We start from the raw sequence: 20,808 nt of genomic DNA, 5'->3' as shown, positions 1-20,808 counted from the left end.
CTTTTTGAAGATAATTTCATTTAAATGTTGACCGCGGCTGCGTCTTAGGTGGTCCATTCGGAAAATCCGCTTTTTTATCGACAAATTTTGTTCAGCGATGAGGCTCATTTCTGGTTGAATGGCTACGTAAATAAGCAAAATTGCCGCATTTGGAGTGAAGAGCAACCAGAAGCCGTTCAAGAACTGCCCATGCATCCCGAAAAATGCACTGTTTGGTGTGGTTTGTACGCTGGTGGAATCATTGGACCGTATTTTTTCAAAGATGCTGTTGGACGCAACGTTACAGTGAATGGCGATCGCTATCGTTCGATGCTAACAAACTTTTTGTTGCCAAAAATGGAAGAACTGAACTTGGTTGACATGTGGTTTCAACAAGATGGCGCTACATGCCACACAGCTCGCGATTCTATGGCCATTTTGAGCGAAAACTTCGGAGAACAATTCATCTCAAGAAATGGACCGGTAAGTTGGCCACCAAGATCATGCGATTTGACGCCTTTAGACTATTTTTTGTGGGGCTACGTCAAGTCTAAAGTCTACAGAAATAAGCCAGTAACTATTCCAGCTTTGGAAGACAACATTTCCGAAGAAATTCGGGCTATTCCGGCCGAAATGCTCGAAAAAGTTGCCCAAAATTGGACTTTCCGAATGGACCACCTAAGACGCAGCCGCGGTCAACATTTAAATGAAATTATCTTCAAAAAGTAAATGTCATGTACCAATCTAACGTTTAAAATAAAGAACCGATGAGATTTTGCAAATTTTATGCGTTTTATTGTTTAAAAAAGTTCTCAAGCTCTTAGAAAATCACCCTTTACATCTGCTCTAAAATTAACGCATTTTTTCAATTCTTCAAGACGGAATCATTGGAATTCTTTTAATGAACTTATCCCATTTATTTAGATGATAATCACCTAAACCCTTTGAAGCCTTTCTACGAAAAGCCCTTCACCCTCGTAGGACAATGTAAACTTTCCTCTTGAGTCTACGTGGTTTATGACCGACCTCGCTCAAGCTTGCACTTGTCAGCAAAGCCTTGGTATTACATTCCTTTTGTAGAATTTGACCTTATGTTTCAACAGAATTTGCAACTACACTAGGAATCCTCCCAGTACTTAACAGCTTTTATTGAATACAAACCGTCCAATAGATTTATAAATATTCACAGCTGAAACCACAAATTTGAAAAAAAAACTTGGCGCCACCAAAGTATTTATAGCGGAAGTATAGCTATGATACAATGTGCATATATTGACTTGATTATACAGCAGATATTCATATTCGGTTTATATGTTATATGTAGCCCACCACAGAAACATCCCTTGTGTTCCCAAAAATTTAATGTATGCAGAAAAATAGTCTATTAATATTCCGTTTTTCACATAGCTCCAGTTCATGTTGATGCAGTACATAAGTTTAATCAGATTCTAACTCACAGAAACTGTCTTTTGATGCAAATGTTGAAACAAGAGCACCTTCAAATCATATTTGCATTATCGAACCAGTATTTTACGGGTGGAAAATCTCGCGTCCTTGGGCTGGAATAGAAACGATTTTTTGTTGTTGAGATCCATTTTGATACTTCTTCTATTTAGAACCACGAAAAACTGATCAATAGCTGTGATGCACAACCATTTGTTGTCGTGGCCAATGGCATCACCAATCCAATCACGTAGCAAGGGGTTCATCAACTGTGCCGGAGAAACCGGATTTTCGTGTTTGTGGGACAACTACCAAACATGGGTGACACTCGAAATCACTTACGAAATTTACGACCAGTCAAATGCCAAAACATCCAACAAAACTGCTATGTTATCTTATTTTATTCCGGTTGGAGAACGAGCCATAAAAATTCAATTCAGTGTGTTTGTGACTTTAACCTCTGAATATGGTTCCTAAATCCACTAGGCTTATCTGCGGGGACATTCAACTTGCTTCGTGAGTTTGGCTCAAAGTAGCATGAATATGATTTATTCGGATGAGTTGGAACTAAAAAACCTTTGGTTAAAATTTTTCTATACGTATTTACATACTATGAAAATTGTCTGAAATTATACAATAATTAGAAATCCTAATCAATATTTCTTTTTCAATAAACCAGAACGAATTTTCCTCAAGTTCTAAGATAAGCGAAACGCATTCAAATTGTAATTTTTACGTGTTCTTCTGTTGCTTCACTGTGTGTGCATAGCCTATAGCAAGGCTAGTACTACAATGCTTTTGACTCTTAGAACCCTTTTAACAGGGTAAAACTACGATACAAATATTTCTATAAATCCTCTCATGTCGATGCACTAAAACGTTTCAAGTATAGGAAAAATGAATTTTCTAATCGATATTTTCGCTTCTATATTACTCAATAACAATTCTTTTTAGGATCCCTGATCGCACAGTGTAGTAACTGTCTCGAATCTACTAGAGTAATTTTACAACCACGTCTTGCGAGTGATCTCCGAGAACTAGTTCAGATGTTTCACCGTTCCGATGAATACCTCCACCCAACTTTGTCAACATCGCACGCGCAAGCTGGTATCAATAATCAAAGTGCAGTAAATGGATATACATCATGTTAGTTTATAACCTTGATGAACAGTGACTACACACAGTGGCAATAGAATCCTACGGGGGTAGTTTGAAGAATGCTTTCTAGAATAGAAGACGGATGAGATGCCGCCGGTAAAATGATTAAAATACCTTTTGCGATTGAATCTTATCCAGACGAGATTGCGTTTGTGTAAAAACCATGAATTTAATTTTCTCGAAGATGACTTGGGCGATTTTACCGGATTTCAATTCAAATGCGAGATCGTCCTATCCCATAGGCAGTAATGAATGTTTATCCGAATTCGTCATTCGGCTCCAGAGTTACGGATTACTATGTGTGATCAATTGATAAATTAGTAATTTCAAAGCGTTAATAAGGAAAATGGCGATCAACCACTGATCAAAAAGCCGTTGGCTACATTGAGTTTCGATTTACAGTTCAGGAAGCTTCGAAAGTAGCGGCCAAAAGATAACACATTGATTTCTCATCGATTGAATCAAATTCGTTTAATTGAGATCATTAAACTGATTTTCACTATGAATATCAAATCGAGATTTAGAGCTGCGATGCAAAAAACAAAAAAAATCTTCTAAACTTACCTCAAAACTATTTTCATTTGTAAGCAAATTTGTAAGACGATGGTCAACCAAATCGACTTCAGTTGTGTCGATTCCCAGTTCCCGATTCTGGAAGTTTAGGAAATAGTGTTCAAAAACTCCAAAACTGAACTAACTTCATTTGCTCAGAGATGGCAGGACCAGTTTTCACAAATTCAGCTTCAAATGTAAGGTCTTATAGTCCCATGGATTATTTTCTTCCTAGTTTTGATTCTGGAATTACATAGTTGCGGTGTGCTCGAAATTTCAAACCGTCATGAAAGTAAAGATGTTAATGTAAAAATCCTTCAGATTTGTTTCTATTTCTTCGCGTTTCTCCTTCGACTCATCAGTGCTTAAAGCATGTCATCTCGCGCATAGCAGTTCTATTTAAACCGCTAAGTAGACGCAAAGTTTACGCCTGAGACGTCAGAAATAATATTGCATCTGTGCAATAATAGTTAAGGGTTGCATCAGTTACCAAAACCAAATTAAATGGAACTGCTAGTCGCAAGAGAGCAGTTCAATTTGAGCTGCTTTAAGCACTGATGAGCCGAAGGCGAAACGAGAAGAAATGTGAACAAAATATGTCTTTCTTGCATAAAACGAAATAAACTCTACATGTTCTTTAAATTTGGCTCAAAACTGTTTCAATTTGAAGGATTAGTTTATTGATGCCCAAACAATTTGTTTCATTTATTCCTGAGCCAAAAATAAAGAAATTCATTTCTCAGTTTACTGCTTACTTTCAATATTTTGCAGTCTGTTTCCTCAATGGTCACTGCTGAAAACTAGGGTATTTATCGATATTTTAAACTAAATATAGCATCATTGAAGAAATCAATATTAAAAAGCTACTGTGGAAGTATTGATTTTGTCTATATCAGATATGAGAGACCAAAGTTACATTTTCATATATTTTCAATTGTCAAAAACTGCAAATTGATGCTGTTTGGAGCTCAATTTTCACCTTTTCGTTGTGAATGAGAAGTCTTTCGGACTAATCGCACTCAGAAACTGAAACTCCGAGCAAAATGTCGAACAAATTAAAACCTGCGAAACAAAAATTACCACTGAAACGAAAATAGAGCCCGCCACTTTCTCACATACTAGTAAATCTTTCTGCCAATTAGACTACCCTGCCTGTGGAGCATAACTCAGGAAGCAACTTAATTGAGCAGAACTTCCATACATGTTCAGGCTTTGTGCGGCCGCTGGATGATTAAATTCCCTTTCTCGTATGACTCGGGTGTAACCACACAAAAGAAATGGTTTTTATTTAAAAGATATTTTTATTCAGGGCTATTTGCGTACAAGCTTTACGTGGTCGATTGAGCCGATTTTTATATATTTTTTTTTGTATTGGATTTCGTTGTCACCCTTTTTCTAAATGGAGAGGAGCTTCCATTTCCCTCCTGCGACGATTGAGGGGCACTTTGTTCGTCGCTCATCTCATCATCCATTGAAGAAAAATTGTTTGATTATTTCCAAAGTGTCAGAGAAGCACAAATACCTCAATATGCAAATTAAAATAAGTTGAAACGTAAAAACCCTCTTTATTTTTCAGCGATTTGTTTAATTTGCTTAGAATTATTTCTCCTATCCGTGGTTATTTTTTTATAAAATAAATATAGTTCGGATTTCATTATCATGTTCGAAATATTCAATTTTTGATAAAATGTTAGGAGATGATTCAATAGTATCAAGGATCAATCATCACAGTAGTGAAAAAAAGCGATTTATTTCCGAAATATGCATTCATATTTGTCTTTCGATTTTCAATATAAGACTGATACGCAAGTATGGGCTGTACTAGACGTGACATGTTGTAGTGACTTTTCCTGAGATGACCGGAACTATTTTCCCAAACTCGTATTCAAGTCAATGGTTTCATAACTGATTTGATACGTCTATCCTGGCAAAATAAAAGTTACAACTTTATAACAGTAATAAGAGAACAGAACAATGTCGAAAAATACAAAAATACCATGGTTTATAAATAATGAAATTGGCTGAAAAGGTGCTGATGCGTGAGCAAACAGATGCCACAAGAACTACTACTAAATGCAAACTGGATGTCCCAATTGTTGACTCCGGACCAAAAACACGGACGCAAGCACACTTCGGAAGCGTATTCGGTCTTACTGATGTAAAATCAGGTGAACATGTGGAGTCGATTGGGAATTGTTGATGAAACCTCCAGAGACCTCAACTCCAGAGAACAAAATAAGTGCTCCGAAGCAGCCGAGGTCGGAAAGGTCACTTCTGCGTGACTTGGTACGAAAACTAATGCATATTTTTCAATATCATAAATTGGAAATTGTAGTTGAATGTTGAATTGACATAACGGTAGAGATAACTTGAGTAAAAACCCGGTTGTAATGGATGTTTTGTTTTTCAATTTCTACAAAGTGTCCGATTTGGCTCCGGTCTTCCATACATTATAGAAATCCCTCTCAAATTTTTTTTCTGGGTGCGCGCCTGGTCATGGGAAAATTCGACTAAATTTGGCTCAAAACTGTTTCAATTTGTTGATTATGTTAGTTGCTGTTCAAACAAGCTGACCTGAGGTACACCGGTTTCCAGGTTCCATAAGTACCGGAAATACTGTGCAGCAACTCCGAAAAACAACTCACTTTATTTTCTTAGAGACAAGCTCACTAATGTTCACAAACCTAGTTCATACGGTCTTCTACAATGTTATTGAATTTCATCCGAATCCAACTTCCGGTTCCGGAAATACTGTTTCAATTCATAACCTATGCTAGTTTACGCCCTGACAAGATTCAATGAAATGTTTTTTGAAAAATACCACTGTAGTATTTATAAATGTACAAGTGATATAAGAAAGATATCATGACACCACTAGACGGATTAAAACAGGTTTTTCCTTTAGCTTTTATTGCTGCGCACAAGATAAGATTTCGTCCCGGGTTGGCGGTTCAAAGCATAGGGCGCTGGTCTTACAAACCACTTGTCGTATGTTCGAGCCCCGACCTGGAAGGATTCGTAGTGTCAGTAGAACCGTAGCACTAGCCATGCAATGGTTCTGTACACCCTGAATCGGCTGCGAAGTCTGTTGAAACAGAAGATCAAATTCCACTACAGGAATGTAAACCAAGGCTTTGCAAGATAAAATTTATAAAGACAGCACTCACTCCACCTACGAATCATTGTTCAGTTTTTTTTAATACCTGATATGTCAGGTGTGCAGATTTGTCTTCAAAACTAAAGATTACTTCTAAAGAGCTAAAGACTTTTTTTGTTGAAGACTTTTTTGCAAACTTTTTGAAATCGAGATTGTCGCAGATTTTCGTAATAATTTACAGACTTTTGAAATGGTCGAACCGTTTTTCTTTACTCACCAAACCAGTTTTATGTGTCATGCTTTATAGAGAAATGAAAGCCCGCAGACCTTTTTTCGGATTCACATACTTTTGCAACCCTGCCTGAAGATTTTTGAAATTTTTACCGGGCATCTCCGTTCATTACTCAGGAAAACTATCATAACTATGTTCTTTTTGGGGTAATGCCCCGTTTACACTTCTGCTGGCTGCCAGCATGCTGGTGCCAGTGTACTGCCCTCTTAGGAAAAAACGTTCAACTGTGGTTCAATGATCCAACGTATTAGACCAACGAAGGACCACCGTTGAACGTTTTTTTCCTAAGAGGGCAGTACACTGGCGCCAGCATGCTGGCAGCCAGCAGAAGTGTAAACGGGGCATTACCCCATTTTTTGTTCTTAGGGCGCATAATACACATTTCAGTTCAATTCACGTTTCGTCTCCGACTCGTTAGCGTATAACAGTTCATGCACTTAGCCCATAAACCGCGAATCAGACGTACAGGAATGTACTGAAATACGTTGTTTTTTAATTTGACTTGTTATGGCTTACTGTCCCAAAGACTGTCCCAGAAATTATGGACGCACTTTGATTTCGCTGTAAATAATTCACAAGTGTTAGATATTCAAATTTTATTCGATATACTAATAATGTTGGACTACAACAACAGAATATCATTCTCAACATTAGCTACTTAGCCATTGTAGACTAGCTGGCGCACTTTCTTGCGAACGTTCCTTATTATATTCCGTACAGACTTCTTAGCGACAAGTTTTGACACTTTTTTCCAATCTTTTTCGAACTGTTGAATGGTTTCGGTTGCCAAGACATGTTTCCTAAGATGTATCTTCGTTAATGCACAAAATTCCTCAATTGGTCAAAGTTGTGGGCAATTTGGTGGATTCATGTCTTTTGGGACGAAAGTGACATTTTTGGTGGTATACCATTCTACCGTTGATTTCGAGTAGTAGCAAGAAGCAAGATCTGGCCAGATTACAACAGGATCCATGTGTTTTTTTGTAAACATTCCTTGATATATATTTCGCTGTTCGTTGAAGCAGTGGTGATGAAGGGTTTCGAAATCTTACCGTAGCTACAAATTGCTTGCCAGACCATAGCTTTCTTACCAAATTTTTCGACTTCAATCGATGTCTCGGACTGGTTTAACACTTACCCTTCTCGCACCGTATAATATTGTGGTCCCGGCAAGGATTTGTAATCGAGCTTAACGTTGGTTTCGTCGTCCATGATTATGTAGTTCAAATTTCCAGCAAGAATCGTATTGTACAGCTTTCGTACCCTCGGCCTGGTCGATGTTTCTTGTTTCGGACTACGTTTTGGTTGTTTCTGCTTCTTATAGGTTCGAAGATTCAAACGTTCTTTAGCACGAAGAACATTTAAATACGAAGTGCCCTCATTTTTGGCCACATCTCGATCTGAAACCTCCTTCTTTTGCTCGAACGCCTTCAGTATACGTTTATCCAACTGAGGGTTAGCAGGAGCGACCCGTTTTCGGTTTATCCTCAAAGGTGTTATCCTCACCGAACTTCCTGATTGCATTTCGCACGGCTTTTTCACTTACTCCTTCCATTTTTGCTATCTTTCTCAGTGACAGTCCGCGTTCTGGGCACCATTCGTACACAATTTTTCGACGTTGTTCTGTTGAAAGTTCACGCATTTCGAAACAAACTAATGAAAACGAATAAACAACTGCACAAGTGGTTAGAGAGGAGTGTAAACAAAAGGACGTAGCCATAAAAATTGACAGATTGAACCATTGCGAAATGGCAGCGGTTTTTGGTTGCGTCCATACTTTCTGAGACAGTCTTTATATACGGTCATTTCATAGAGAAAGATACTGCTCACGCAGTGTTGGAGCTCTATATTCGCTGAGGTTCTTTATTGAACTGCTATGTGGCATATGGTTTGTAACAGACTGACGAGTCGAAAACGAATTGTAAGGAAAACTATTTCAATCAGATTTGTTTTTAATTTTTACTTCAAAGGGTTTTTTAGTCGTCCGATCTTCATAGTGTGATAAAAGTTTGTTGAAAATATTACTATTGATTGGATTAACCATTCATTTTTTGCAATATGTTATTCTATTTTTAATTTGAAAAAGCAACGTCTTAATTTTGATCAGATTCGGTTTCAAAATATACTTTTATAGAAAAAAGACAAGTTTTCGGAAATGGAGTTAAGCAAATATAATCTCTTAAATTAAAAAAAATCGTATGGTGATAAGATCATGCACTAAATTTAATAGGTGTATGTTTGTTATTTTCCAGTCATGTCTACTTGGTTGTAAAATATTTCTAAAATAACAGAAAATGAGTTTCAAGGGTAGTAATGTAATCTATAATTGGTTACCCAATTTTTTCCGTGAAGTATATGCGGCAGATACAAGATTGATTGAAAACTCATCGTTGCTCCTACAATAACGCTTCAAATATAATTCGCTCTTCTACTTCAAAAACACAATAAAATCACAGTTATATGTACTTATAAATACCATAAAAATGCACAATATGTGCTGGAGAATAACAGGAAATTTCAGGTAAAAGTTGTTCTAGTACTTCAAACCCTTTCCAGTCCGGATATTACCAAAATTGAAATATGTAATATTCGCTATATCATTAAAGAGCATTGTTACAAATTGGCTAGGGTGGAATATAACATCAGTGAAATCTACCAATATCAGATTGTGAGATTATTTGATCATTTTAGTGTGACTTCTTCACCTTAATTGAATCATATTTTCCACGATTAAATTATAGTAGTGCAATGATAAATTAGTTAGAAGCTGGCTTCTCTCGTTAGTCAAATCAGGAACGCATCTGCCAGTGGGTGGTATTTGATTGATGTACGCTGAGCAGGAATAGTGCACACCCAAGGCTTAATGCACCTCCTGCAGCAAGTGTCAAGATTTGCAGTTGTCGAGAAGCCGAGTATATAAAAGAAAGACATTTCTATCAGGAATAATACAATCGGTTTGACTAGTGATTAGAAACGACTTTAATTGAAGGAATCCAACAGTCATCGCAACGGGCTAGTAACACGTTTAGGCTTTTAGGATGAGGCTGGTTTCGGTGAGATTTTTGTAGTTCTGGTTGAATGATGGATAATGAAGTTGCAACTTGATGGCAGGCATTTGTTGTGTTGGTTAGTGCGTTGTACCTAGTAACGGCTCAGGATGATGGCAAGTATCGGCCACCCTCTACCACGAGCACTGTGCGCCCGTTTATCACTCGTCCGTACAGACCGTATCGACCGTACGATCCACTTAACCAGTATCGATACTTGAACGAAGGGCGTTACCAAGGGCGCAATGACGGTCGTTATGTTGGTCTTAATGATGGCCGTTACTACGGTGGAAATGATGGACGATACATTCCGGGTAATGATGGAAAATATACTCACAGGGATGGAAAATATCAGCATGTCGGTGATGGTGATCGTGGCAAATACAAGCACGTGGAAGGTCCTTCCGGATCGAACGCCAGCAATCAGGGACCATCTGGGAGTGGAACGGATGCTAACGGCTCGGGCAGTGGAGCTGTCACAGCAAGCCCACCGGTAACTCCTGCTCCGCAACCGATTTTCATTCCAACCACACCGGTGCCAGCTCTAGCCCGGAAAGTTCAACTCAACGTTGCACCCCGGTTAGGTGATACTGATGGCTGGAAAATTATTCGATTAGAGAACCAGGTACGAAGAGATGGTTATAATTACGTGTAAGTAGAAATGCTTTCAACATCACATCAGTATAAAACCACCATAATTCTTCGGCAGATTCGAAACGGCCAACGGAATCAACGCTGAAGAGTCTGGAAGAATTGAAAACGATGGTAAGGGTTCGGAAGGCCTGCGATCGCAAGGATTCTACCAATACGTAGGTGACGACGGTCAGGTTTACCGGGTGGATTATGTTGCTGACACGAACGGGTTCGTACCACAGGGGGATCACATTCCGAAAGTTCCTCCGGCGATCGAAAAACTCTTACAGTATCTAGCTAGCCAACCGAAATAAGAGGTTTAGCTGCGCTCGAACGGCAAGCGAATGGAATTCGAAAAGAAGTGAACTGAGAACCTGTTATATTTGGTTATACCACTGTTAATAGATATGAAAGCTTTCAGTATAACACTATAACGGAATAAGCTTTCGCATTCTTTTTGTTTAAACGATCAGTAACGTCGAAAAAAATAATTCCCTGAATGCATGCATCGTGAAAAAAAATTATTAAAATATCCAGTGCTTTGGGACAGAAGGATCCGAGTAGTTTGACTAGTGTGGTGTAAAATTACTAACTAGTGCTTTTGTAAATAGAAATTTTAATTTTGTTACAACAATTTAGACAATTTGACATCGAACACTAATATTACACATGCGATCGGAAATTAGCACTTGAATGTGATTACCACAAACAAATTTATTTGAGTACAAATAAAATAAATTGCATGGTAAAATATATTAGCGTTTCTTTTTAACTTCGGTCACATTTTGATTTTCATTTGGATTACACAACAGCTCCACCGAACAGCCTCTTAGGAGTTCACACTGGACGAAAATCTGTTGAACGAATCGGCTTGCCGATTATTTAGTTCAACAATACTAAAAAAAAATTCAATAGTAGTAATTGGCAGAAAAATTTCATCATTGAGTCTAAGTTTATTCGGCACAAGCAGAAGTGTGCAGGCTTAAATTTTGGTTTATTCCACCGGCGCGAAGAAATATCAAAGTGTAAAAAAAACTAGGCTCCGGCATATAAGCTCTGGATTCAACGAGTATTTCCTCCGATTCGAGTACAATGAACTTGCCAGGATTCTTCTGTTGATACATGAGTGACACGAAAATCTTCAACGTACAACTTTTTGTACTGTAGGTCAACAAGGTAGGTATTGATCGTTCATGAATCGCAATATGTTATTGTATTTTTAATTTGAAATTGCAACATCTTAGCTTTGATCAGATTTTATTTCAAAATATACTTTTAGGGAATAAAGACAAGTTTTGTGCCCATTCGGAAATGGAGTTAAGTAAAGATAATCTCTTTAAAAAAAATCGTATGGTGATAGGATCATGTACCAATTTTATCAGGTGCTGTCTTGTTATTTTTAAGTAATGTCTACTTGGTTGTAAGATATTTGTTAACTATCAGAAAATGAGTTTGAAAGGAAGCAATGTAATCTATAATCGATTCCCCACTTTCTTCCGTGAAGAATATGCGGCAGATACCGCATCAAGCTGAGATCGTTACAACTTCGAATTCATACAGGAATCTCCAACTCAAATTTCAGTAAAGCAACTCTCGTTGTAAGATGTTTTCAACGCTGCTATGAACATGGATGCATCAAAAGATTAAGGGTCTGAGGGCAGTGCCGTAGTGGGGGTGAGGCGAGTGAGGCGACCACCCCGGGCGCTAACATCCAGGGGGCGTCAAAACATGATGGAATTGTTAAGAAAATGTTGTACAATTAGTTTGAGAAAACATTAATTTCTTGCCGTTTTTTTCCGGAAAACTGTTTAGATTAGGTAAAGTTTTTTTGTTTGTTTGTTTATTTATTGTCCAGTAGACAAAAATCCGATGAGATGCCGCCCTAATCATTATCATGGATATACATAAAAGTGCAATTCTACAGTCATTTAGAATACAGAACCGTCATTCAGCGACGACCGCACAGTGGTCCGAAACGGGAAATTAGCGTGACAAAAATATTTTCACTATTAAATATTAGTTTTTTGTAGTTAGTGTCTTCACAAAAGTTAGTTGTAATCAAATGGCGCTCCTTTTGATGAAAAATGTTACTAGGGTGGTCCTCATTTAGATTGAAATCTGAAATCTAGCTTTCTTAATTGAACTCAAAAATGATTTTTTGTACAGTAAAGCTGTAGGAAATTTTATTTTGAGCGACTTTGCTAAAAAAAGCACCTCTCTATCTTTTCATTTGATCGAGTTACATCAATTTTCCCGAATAAATGTAGGGTGGCTCCTTAAAATTGACTTTTTTTTGTTCTAGCTTTATTTGTGAAACGTTCTACGGAAAAGTTGTCTTCAAAAGAGTTGTTGTACTAATCATTGCGCATAATTTTGCTCAACTAAGCTTTTTCATATGAGCTACCAGTAAAAAGTTATGATTATTTTTTCATCAAAAACTAGTCAAGCTTCAAATATCAATATTCATTAGATGCCAGATCGATGAAAATGTATCCTATGCGGTTCCTGAAAGGTCATAATATAAGTAAAAATTTAAGAGAAAATTGGAAGGGTGTTATTTTTTTTAATTTATTTAAATTAGTTTTAACAATACCTTCAAAAAACTCAAAAACATTGCATAGCTCTTAAACACCTTAACGAATAAACATACTTCCTTCGGCAAAATGATAGTATCAAATTAGTTCTACAACTGTTCCATTCATTGTTTATTCGAGAAATGAGACACACAAAAACTACACCCGAAAATAGATTTGTTGTAAGTCCAAGCACCAAAGATCTAATTCTCAGAGAGCAAACCTACGGGCCTCTTAAAGAGCAAAAGTTAAAATTTCTGAAAGCCATTATGGAAGCTTCTCCTTCCTCCTTGGAAGCGATTACCATAGAATTTGATCCAATGTGTAAGTGGGTAGATATTTGTACTAGTATTCATTGCACTGATAACGCACGTTTTGACGTCGGACTACTCTTTGAATTCGAATTCGAAATTGAAATCAATTTTGTTTACATTAAATCTCTTCATTTCGCATAGAATGGACGAGACTGTTCAAACCATCCTCCTGCTGGACCGCTGTTTTCTTGTGATTTTCACCTCTTCCGTAGAGACGAAAACAACGAAAAAATATGTAAACATAAATAAAAATAAGTTGATGCTAAATATTTGTGAGATTTGTCGAAACAACGATGATTTTGATATGTTTGATCATAATTGTGATATCGTTAAAAAATGTGCGATACAAAATTGTAATACTGACTCTCACAATCGGTGATGTGTTTTATTTTTCTTCATTTTGTTTACTTTGATCTCACTGACTAGCTAGCTTTGAAAGCCGCAAAAGCCGGAGATTTTGGGTACAATAGCACTGACTAGAGCACCTTATTGTTACCACCGGGCTGGTTCAAACTGAGCCGCTTCACATTATCGAAATTAGTATTAAAACGACAGTCGGTGTTGAACAGTCGTTCGCACCGCACGCGTATAGCTCTTGGCTCCTGGAATTTTTTTCTGGCTACCTAGAGTTTCATTGATTCAAGGCTTCAGTCTTTTTCAAGGCTACCTGAATCACTAACTAAGTGATACAAAGAGTGATATTAGAGTGACTAAGTGATACAAAGAGTGATATTAGAGTGACTAAGACATTAATCAGCCTTTTTTAAGGCTAGCTAGGAGTCTAATCGAAGACTAATTTAGCCTAGTAAATTTAATTTAAAATTTCATTAATTTCAAAAATGCCTGCGTCCAACCGGAAAGGCAACAAGTCTAAGGCTAAAAATAATTTAATACGGAATAAATCACAATCCGTTATGCAACATTTTTCTAATAACATTCACGATCTTATAGAATCTGAATGTAAAAATAAAAGACAACGGACGGATTTCCCTTCCGTTGATCCTATGCCGTCTAACAATATTTACAAGATTCTTCCTGAATCCGATTGTAGCGACATAGAAGAAAATTCTTCAAAAATTCCCAAAATGGACGATTGTCGTTCTGGGAAGAAACAACAACCTATGCCACCAGTGACGGTGATGATTTCCGACTTCAAAGCATTCCGTACTGAGCTTTCTACTTTTCTCCCGGAAGTAAAAGTCTCATTTCAAATCGGACGTAGAGGAGAATGTCGAGTATTGGTGGATGGATTGGATGATTACGAATGTCTTATTCGATATTTGTCCGAGAAACTTCATAAATTTTATTCATATGATATAAAATCAGACAGACCCTTCAAGGCTGTCTTGAAAGGATTATCAAATGATCAAAGTATTGATGAAATTAAAAATGAACTAAAAGAATTGCTTGGTTTTGCCCCTTCCCAAGTAATTCTTATGAAAAAAAGAGCGAATGGTACTTCTAAACCACGCTCTGGTATTTCCCATGAACTTTACCTAATACACTTCAATCGAAGTGATGTAAACAATTTGAAAACTTTAGAAAAAGTACGTTTCATTTCCCACATTAAAATTCATTGGGAACATTATAAACGGCATAATCGTATTGCAAACTTAACGCAATGTCGTCGTTGCCAAAACTTCGGTCATGGAACCAAAAATTGTCATATGGATGTACGGTGTTTGAATTGTGGTAAATCGCATTCGAAAGACGTTTGTCCAATGAATGAAACCACTGATAAATTTTCATGTTCAAATTGCAATGGAAATCATAAATCCAATTATTTGAAATGTCCTGTCAGGGAAAAAATTTTAAACGCTCGTTCGCTTCGACAACAAGTCAAATCAACGACCTTAAATTTACAGAACATACCTGAAAATCAAAAAACCGTTTCAAATGCCACGCCTAATTCTTCTAAGGCACTGATTTCTTCGAAACAAAAAACAGGTACGCCTGCCAATTCGTCTTCTAACGAAAACAATTTATTGACAGGTAGATCGACCTCGTCATCATCTTCTTCTAATGTCAGTTATGCTGGTATATTAGGTAGAAATCTATCACCTATTTCTTCTAATGTAAATAATCAAAACACAGGACCGCCTTGCAGTTCTTCTTCTAACGAAAACAATTTATTAATAGGTAGACCGGCCAAATCATCTTCTTCTAATGGCAGTCTACCTACAAATATTCCTTCAATGCCATTCGCTTCTTTAAATGAAGTCGATTTAGGCGATATAACTGAAAATAAAATGATCTACCTACAAGATCAACTTTTTCAAATGATCATCCAAATGAATTCGACTTCATCACTTTTTGAAGCATTTCAAATCGGATGGAAATTTGCAAATAATATTATAATGAATTTCAAATTTAACAGTGATGTTAAATAATTATTTGAATATTTTAAATTGGAATGCTCGATCTTTGAAATCGAGTGAAGATGAATTTTATAATTTTCTCAAAGTTCACAAAATTCATATTGCCATTGTGACAGAAACTTTTCTTAAACCAAATGTAAAATTGAAAAGTAATCCACATTATGTGGTTCATCGATTTGACAGGTTTACTGGAATGGGTGGTGGAGTTGCCATTTTTGTCCAACGGCAAATTAAACATCGAATTTTACCTTCTTTCAATACTAAAGTTATTGAAAGCTTGGGAATCGAAGTTGATACCATTCATGGAATTTATTTCATCGCTGGAGCATATTTGCCATTCCAATGCACCGGCGAACAATTAAATTTCTTTAAAGGCGATTTGCAAAAACTTACAAGATATCGATCGAAATTTTTCGTAATAGGGGACTTAAATGCTAAGCATGTCCAGTGGAATTGTAGGCAAAATAACAGTAATGGTAAAATACTTCATAATCAACTCTCAGCTGGTTACTTCACAGTTCTTCATCCCAGTAATCCTACTTGTTTCTCTTCCGTGAAAAACCCGTCTACAATTGATCTGGTTCTAACAGATCAAAGTCACATTTGTAGTGAACCGATTACTCATGCTGACTTTGACTCAGATCATCTTCCAGTAACATTCAGACTTTCCAACGAAGCTATAATTAATCCAATTAGTTCTATTTTCAACTATCATAGAGCTAATTGGTTGGATTACAGATCTCACATTGAAAATCATGTGGATCATGAAACTATTTTAGAAAATTCTGCGGACATCGACACAGCAATTGATAATTTGAATCATTATATTATCGAAGCTAGAAATCTTTCAGTTCCCAAAGCTCAAACTAAATTAAATTCTCCTATCATCGATGACAATCTTCAACTGCTCATTCGGTTGAAGAATGTTCGTCGACGACAATATCAACGTTCTCGTGATCCTGCTATGAAAAACATAGTTAAGGATTTACAAAAAGAAATTAAACATAGATTTACTCTTTTGCGAAATGAAAATTTCGCTAAAGGAGTTGAACAAATTAAACCATATTCTAAACCTTTCTGGAAACTTTCTAAGGTTCTTAAGAAACCTCAGAAACCAATTCCTGCTCTCAAGGAAGGAAATCAAATACTTCTTACAAATGGTGAAAAAGCTCAAAAACTTGCTCAGCAGTTCGAGAGTGTCCACAATTTTAATTTAAACGTTGTGAGTCCTATTGAAAATGAAGTCTCACTGAAATATGATCATATTTCAACCCAAGTGTTATCACACGATGACATTATTGAGACGAATTTTGATGAAATTAAATCAATTATTAGGAAACTCAAAAACATGAAGGCTCCTGGTAATGATGGAATTTTTAATATTCTTATTAAAAATCTTCCCGATGTTGCCTTGAGACTCCTGGTTAAAATTTTCAACAAGTGTTTTTCATTAGCTTACTTCCCAAAAAGATGGAAAAACGCTAAAGTAATTCCTATCCTAAAACCTGATAAAAACCCAGCAGAAACATCAAGTTATCGCCCAATTAGCTTACTTTCTTCTATCAGTAAACTTTTTGAAAAAATTATCTTGTTGAGAATGATGACTCATATAAATGAGAATTCAATTTTTTTACCAGAGCAGTTTGGATTTCGTCATGAACATTCAACTACTCATCAACTTGTCAGAGTAACGAACATGATAAAATCAAATAAATCTTCTGGGTTATCCACTGGAGTTGCTCTTCTAGACATAGAAAAAGCATTCGACAGTGTTTGGCACAAAGGTTTAATAGCAAAAATGTCTGATTTCCAGTTTCCTATTTATTTGATCAAAATGATTCAAAATTATTTAACTGATCGTACTCTTCAGGTTAGCTATCAGAATTGTAAATCTGAATTGCTACCCGTACGAGCCGGTGTCCCGCAGGGTTCGAGTGTAGCTCCAATCTTGTATAATATTTTCACTTCTGATCTTCCAAATCTACCCGTTGGTTGTCAGAAATCGCTATTCTGTGACGACACAAGTCTGTTAGCCACAGGTAGAAATCTAAGAGTGATCTGCAGTCGCCTACAAAGAAGTTTAAATATTTTCAGTGATTATCTGTCAAAATGGAAAATTAAACCAAATGCAGCAAAAACGCAATTAATTATCTTTCCTCACAAGCCAAGAGCTTCTTTTCTTAAACCAAACAATAATCACATTCTCAAATTGAATGGCTTGGAATTGACATGGTCTGATCAAGCTAAATACTTAGGTTTAACGTATGACAAAAAACTCACTTTCAAGGATCACATTGAAGGTATCCAGGCAAAGTGTAATAAATATATTAAATGTTTATATTCTCTTATAAACAGAAATTCTAAGCTCTGTCTAAGAAACAAATTGTTAATTTATAAACAAATTTTCAGACCAGCCATGCTTTATGCGGTACCAATTTGGTCAAGCTGTTGTTCCACCAGAAAGAAAACGCTTCAAAGGATTCAGAATAAAATTCTGAAAATGATTCTGAAGCGTCCTCCCTGGCTTAGTACAAATGAGTTACACAGACTCACAAATATAGAACCATTAGATGTAATGTCACATAATATTATAAGCAAATTCCGACAAAAATCGATGCAATCTTCAATTGAATCGATTCGCTCTCTGTATTAGTTAGTAAGTTAGTATATAAGTTCCTTTTCCCCATTACACAATACAAGTAGGTTTAGAATTTACCCTACACAAAAATCTCAGAATTGCGTAAGCAAATGATGTCTTCATGGTAATAACCAAATCATATATATATATATATATATATATATATATATATATATATATATATATATATATATATATATATACATATATATATATATATATATATATATATATATATATATATATATATATATATATATTTATATATATATATATATATATATATATATATATATATATATATATATATATATATATATATATATATATATATATATATATAACAGGGCTGAAAAGTCACCACTTGTGGCTGAACACCCAATTTAAATCTTAATAATTTAATTTTAACTCATATACCAATAAAGAGTTATTTAAAAAAATAAAAAAAAATAAAAAAAAAAAAAAAAAAAAGGAATAAAACGACTTGCATTCTGTGCGGTTCGCTTGTGCCATGGAAAAGGATTCTATACTCATAAGTTTTTGGGGATTTTTATGCGCCGATCGCCTTGCATGAGAGGCAATGATTTCGGAGTTCTGTTGATTTTTCCCATCCAAGATGCTGAGCGACCTCGATCATCGAGAGCTGGACGGAATATATCAGGGGTGACATTATGCATCAAAGTATAACTCCCTAAGTATATCAGGGGTGACATTATGCATCAAATCGACTTGTCCGTATAAAGCAAAGCAAAGTATTGGCTTATGTAGAATTTGGCCTTTCTGTTTCAATAGACTTCGCAGCAGATTCTTAGCGTTCAGAATCATTGCATGACATGAATGAAATGTCTGAAATGTCGAGATCTAGTATCATTTCCAAAAAAATAGTTTTGAAAAAATATCGACATTGGGAATTTTGAAATTTTCGAGATTGTAAATTTATTTTTGATGTCAAATATCTTAAAATTGTCCCGATCTCGACATTTTATGCAATTCTAATACTTGAGGAATCAGAAAAAAAATTTGTTTTCGGAGTTCCAGATTCGATAGTTTGTTCCGAACATTTTTTGAGATGGCAATATATCTCGAAGTTAAAGGCATGACATTTGCTATAAAAAATATTTCGATTTCGGAAATCACAAGTTTTTTTTGTTTTATTTATGACCTGTAAACTACTTGGTCATTCGGGTCCATCGAGTATTCGGCATAATGTAATTTACATCATATTGACTTGACTAAATTTTGTTATACAGTTTTGTGTTTTTCAGGAATTGTATCACAGAGTCTGCTTTGCCTGCGCCGTTGGCCAATGTCTCTCTTATACTTGACGTCAATCCTACTGCATTTCGCTCATTGTCCAGTCCAGTGCAGGTTGCTTCACGGATAGTATATCGTTGCAAAAAGGACATCGGGGTTTGTCGCTGCTCTCCAATATATAAGCATGTGTTAGCTTTGTGTGTCCGATCCGAAGTCTCGACAGGGTCACGCTTTCTTGTCTTGTTCTTCCTACAGCTGCTTCGTGTGGTTTGATGTTATTTTTCACTTCTCTTAATTTGTTTCCTGTCTGTGCTGTCCATTCTTCTTGCCATTGAGCATCGAATTTTCGTTTGATTTCGGTCTTGGCTTCCTTGAGGTCGATTTTGTCGTTGCTAATCCTTGTTGCTTCTAAGGCTAATTTGGCGTGTTTATCAGCCTTTTTATTCCCCGCTATGCCGATGTGACTCGGTATCCATACTAACACTACTTCTGTACCGTTTTTGGCTACACTGTAAGCCAACGAGATCTCGTCTCTCCGTTGGCTTTGGATGTTATGTTTTTGAAGACATTTTTTCCACAATTAGTGAATCTGTGCAAATTATGTAGGCCCCTACTCGTTGCTGGCTTGCAACCCATGAGAGCGCCTCTTTCACTGCGTTACTTTCTGCACTATATATGCTACTTAAATTGTTCAATCTCTGCTGTATAACTAGATTGTCACTTATCACACTGAACCCGCACTTATCATCTTTTTTCGATCCGTCCGTATATATTGCACTGTGAATTCGGTATCGCGAGTTCCTAAGTTGAATGAATCGGCGTTTCAGCTCAATTGGGTTTGCTCCATTTCGTACTGCATCTAGTAACTTGTATTTGTTGGAATTATGGGCTTTTCCCAAGGTGCGATTGATGGTCTGATGAATACGCTTATCGAGGGTAGAGTGATTTTCATTTTCTCTAATATAGTTCTTCCTCTCTCTGTTGGTGTTTTTGCTTCGGCTGCTACATCCTTTCCCCAGAGCTCTCCTGAACTGCTTTCGACTTCAGTGGATGATTCTGTGTTTGCCTCGATACACTCGCTTGGTAGATGAGTTTCACTCAGATGTAGTTCTTTACCATGTGTCTTCTCAGCGTAAATCGCGGTTCGTTGTTCTATGCATCTTCGTAAGCTTGGAAATCCCGTCACTGCCTGAATGCTTGCAATAGGGCTTGTATGTAAAGCTCCACAAATGGCTCTTAAGCCACGGTTATGGATCGTTTCTAGCTTGTTCAATACTTTCTCACTTGCTGCTGATATAATGGGAGCTGCGTACAAAAGTTTTTCTAGAACCGTTGCGCGATACAGTTTGATCAGAGTTGCTCTATCACCACCCCATTTCCTTGCAGCTATGTTGCGAATGAATTGTATTCTGTGATGTGGCATGCTGCTTTCAGCTCTTCAATGTATTTT

The 20,808-nt window shown here is 36.5% G+C and overlaps 1 protein-coding gene across 1 annotated transcript; it reads left to right on the top strand.

Annotated features, from left to right (window-relative positions):
* The first annotated feature begins 9,447 nt into the window (after positions 1-9,447).
* LOC131430007 (larval cuticle protein LCP-30-like) lies at positions 9,448-10,954 on the top strand. Its single transcript, XM_058594613.1, has 3 exons — positions 9,448-9,574; positions 9,633-10,219; positions 10,278-10,954. The coding sequence occupies exons 1-3, from the start codon at positions 9,560-9,562 to the stop codon at positions 10,513-10,515; spliced, it is 840 nt and encodes a 279-aa protein (XP_058450596.1). The 5' UTR covers positions 9,448-9,559; the 3' UTR covers positions 10,516-10,954.
* Positions 10,955-20,808: the final 9,854 nt, after the last annotated feature.

The sequence above is a fragment of the Malaya genurostris genome, chromosome 2 (genome assembly GCF_030247185.1).
Source record: "Malaya genurostris strain Urasoe2022 chromosome 2, Malgen_1.1, whole genome shotgun sequence".
Lineage (NCBI taxonomy): Eukaryota > Metazoa > Arthropoda > Insecta > Diptera > Culicidae > Malaya > Malaya genurostris.
The sequence above is the reverse complement of the archived record's forward strand: the minus strand, read 5'-3'. Positions and strand labels throughout refer to the sequence as shown.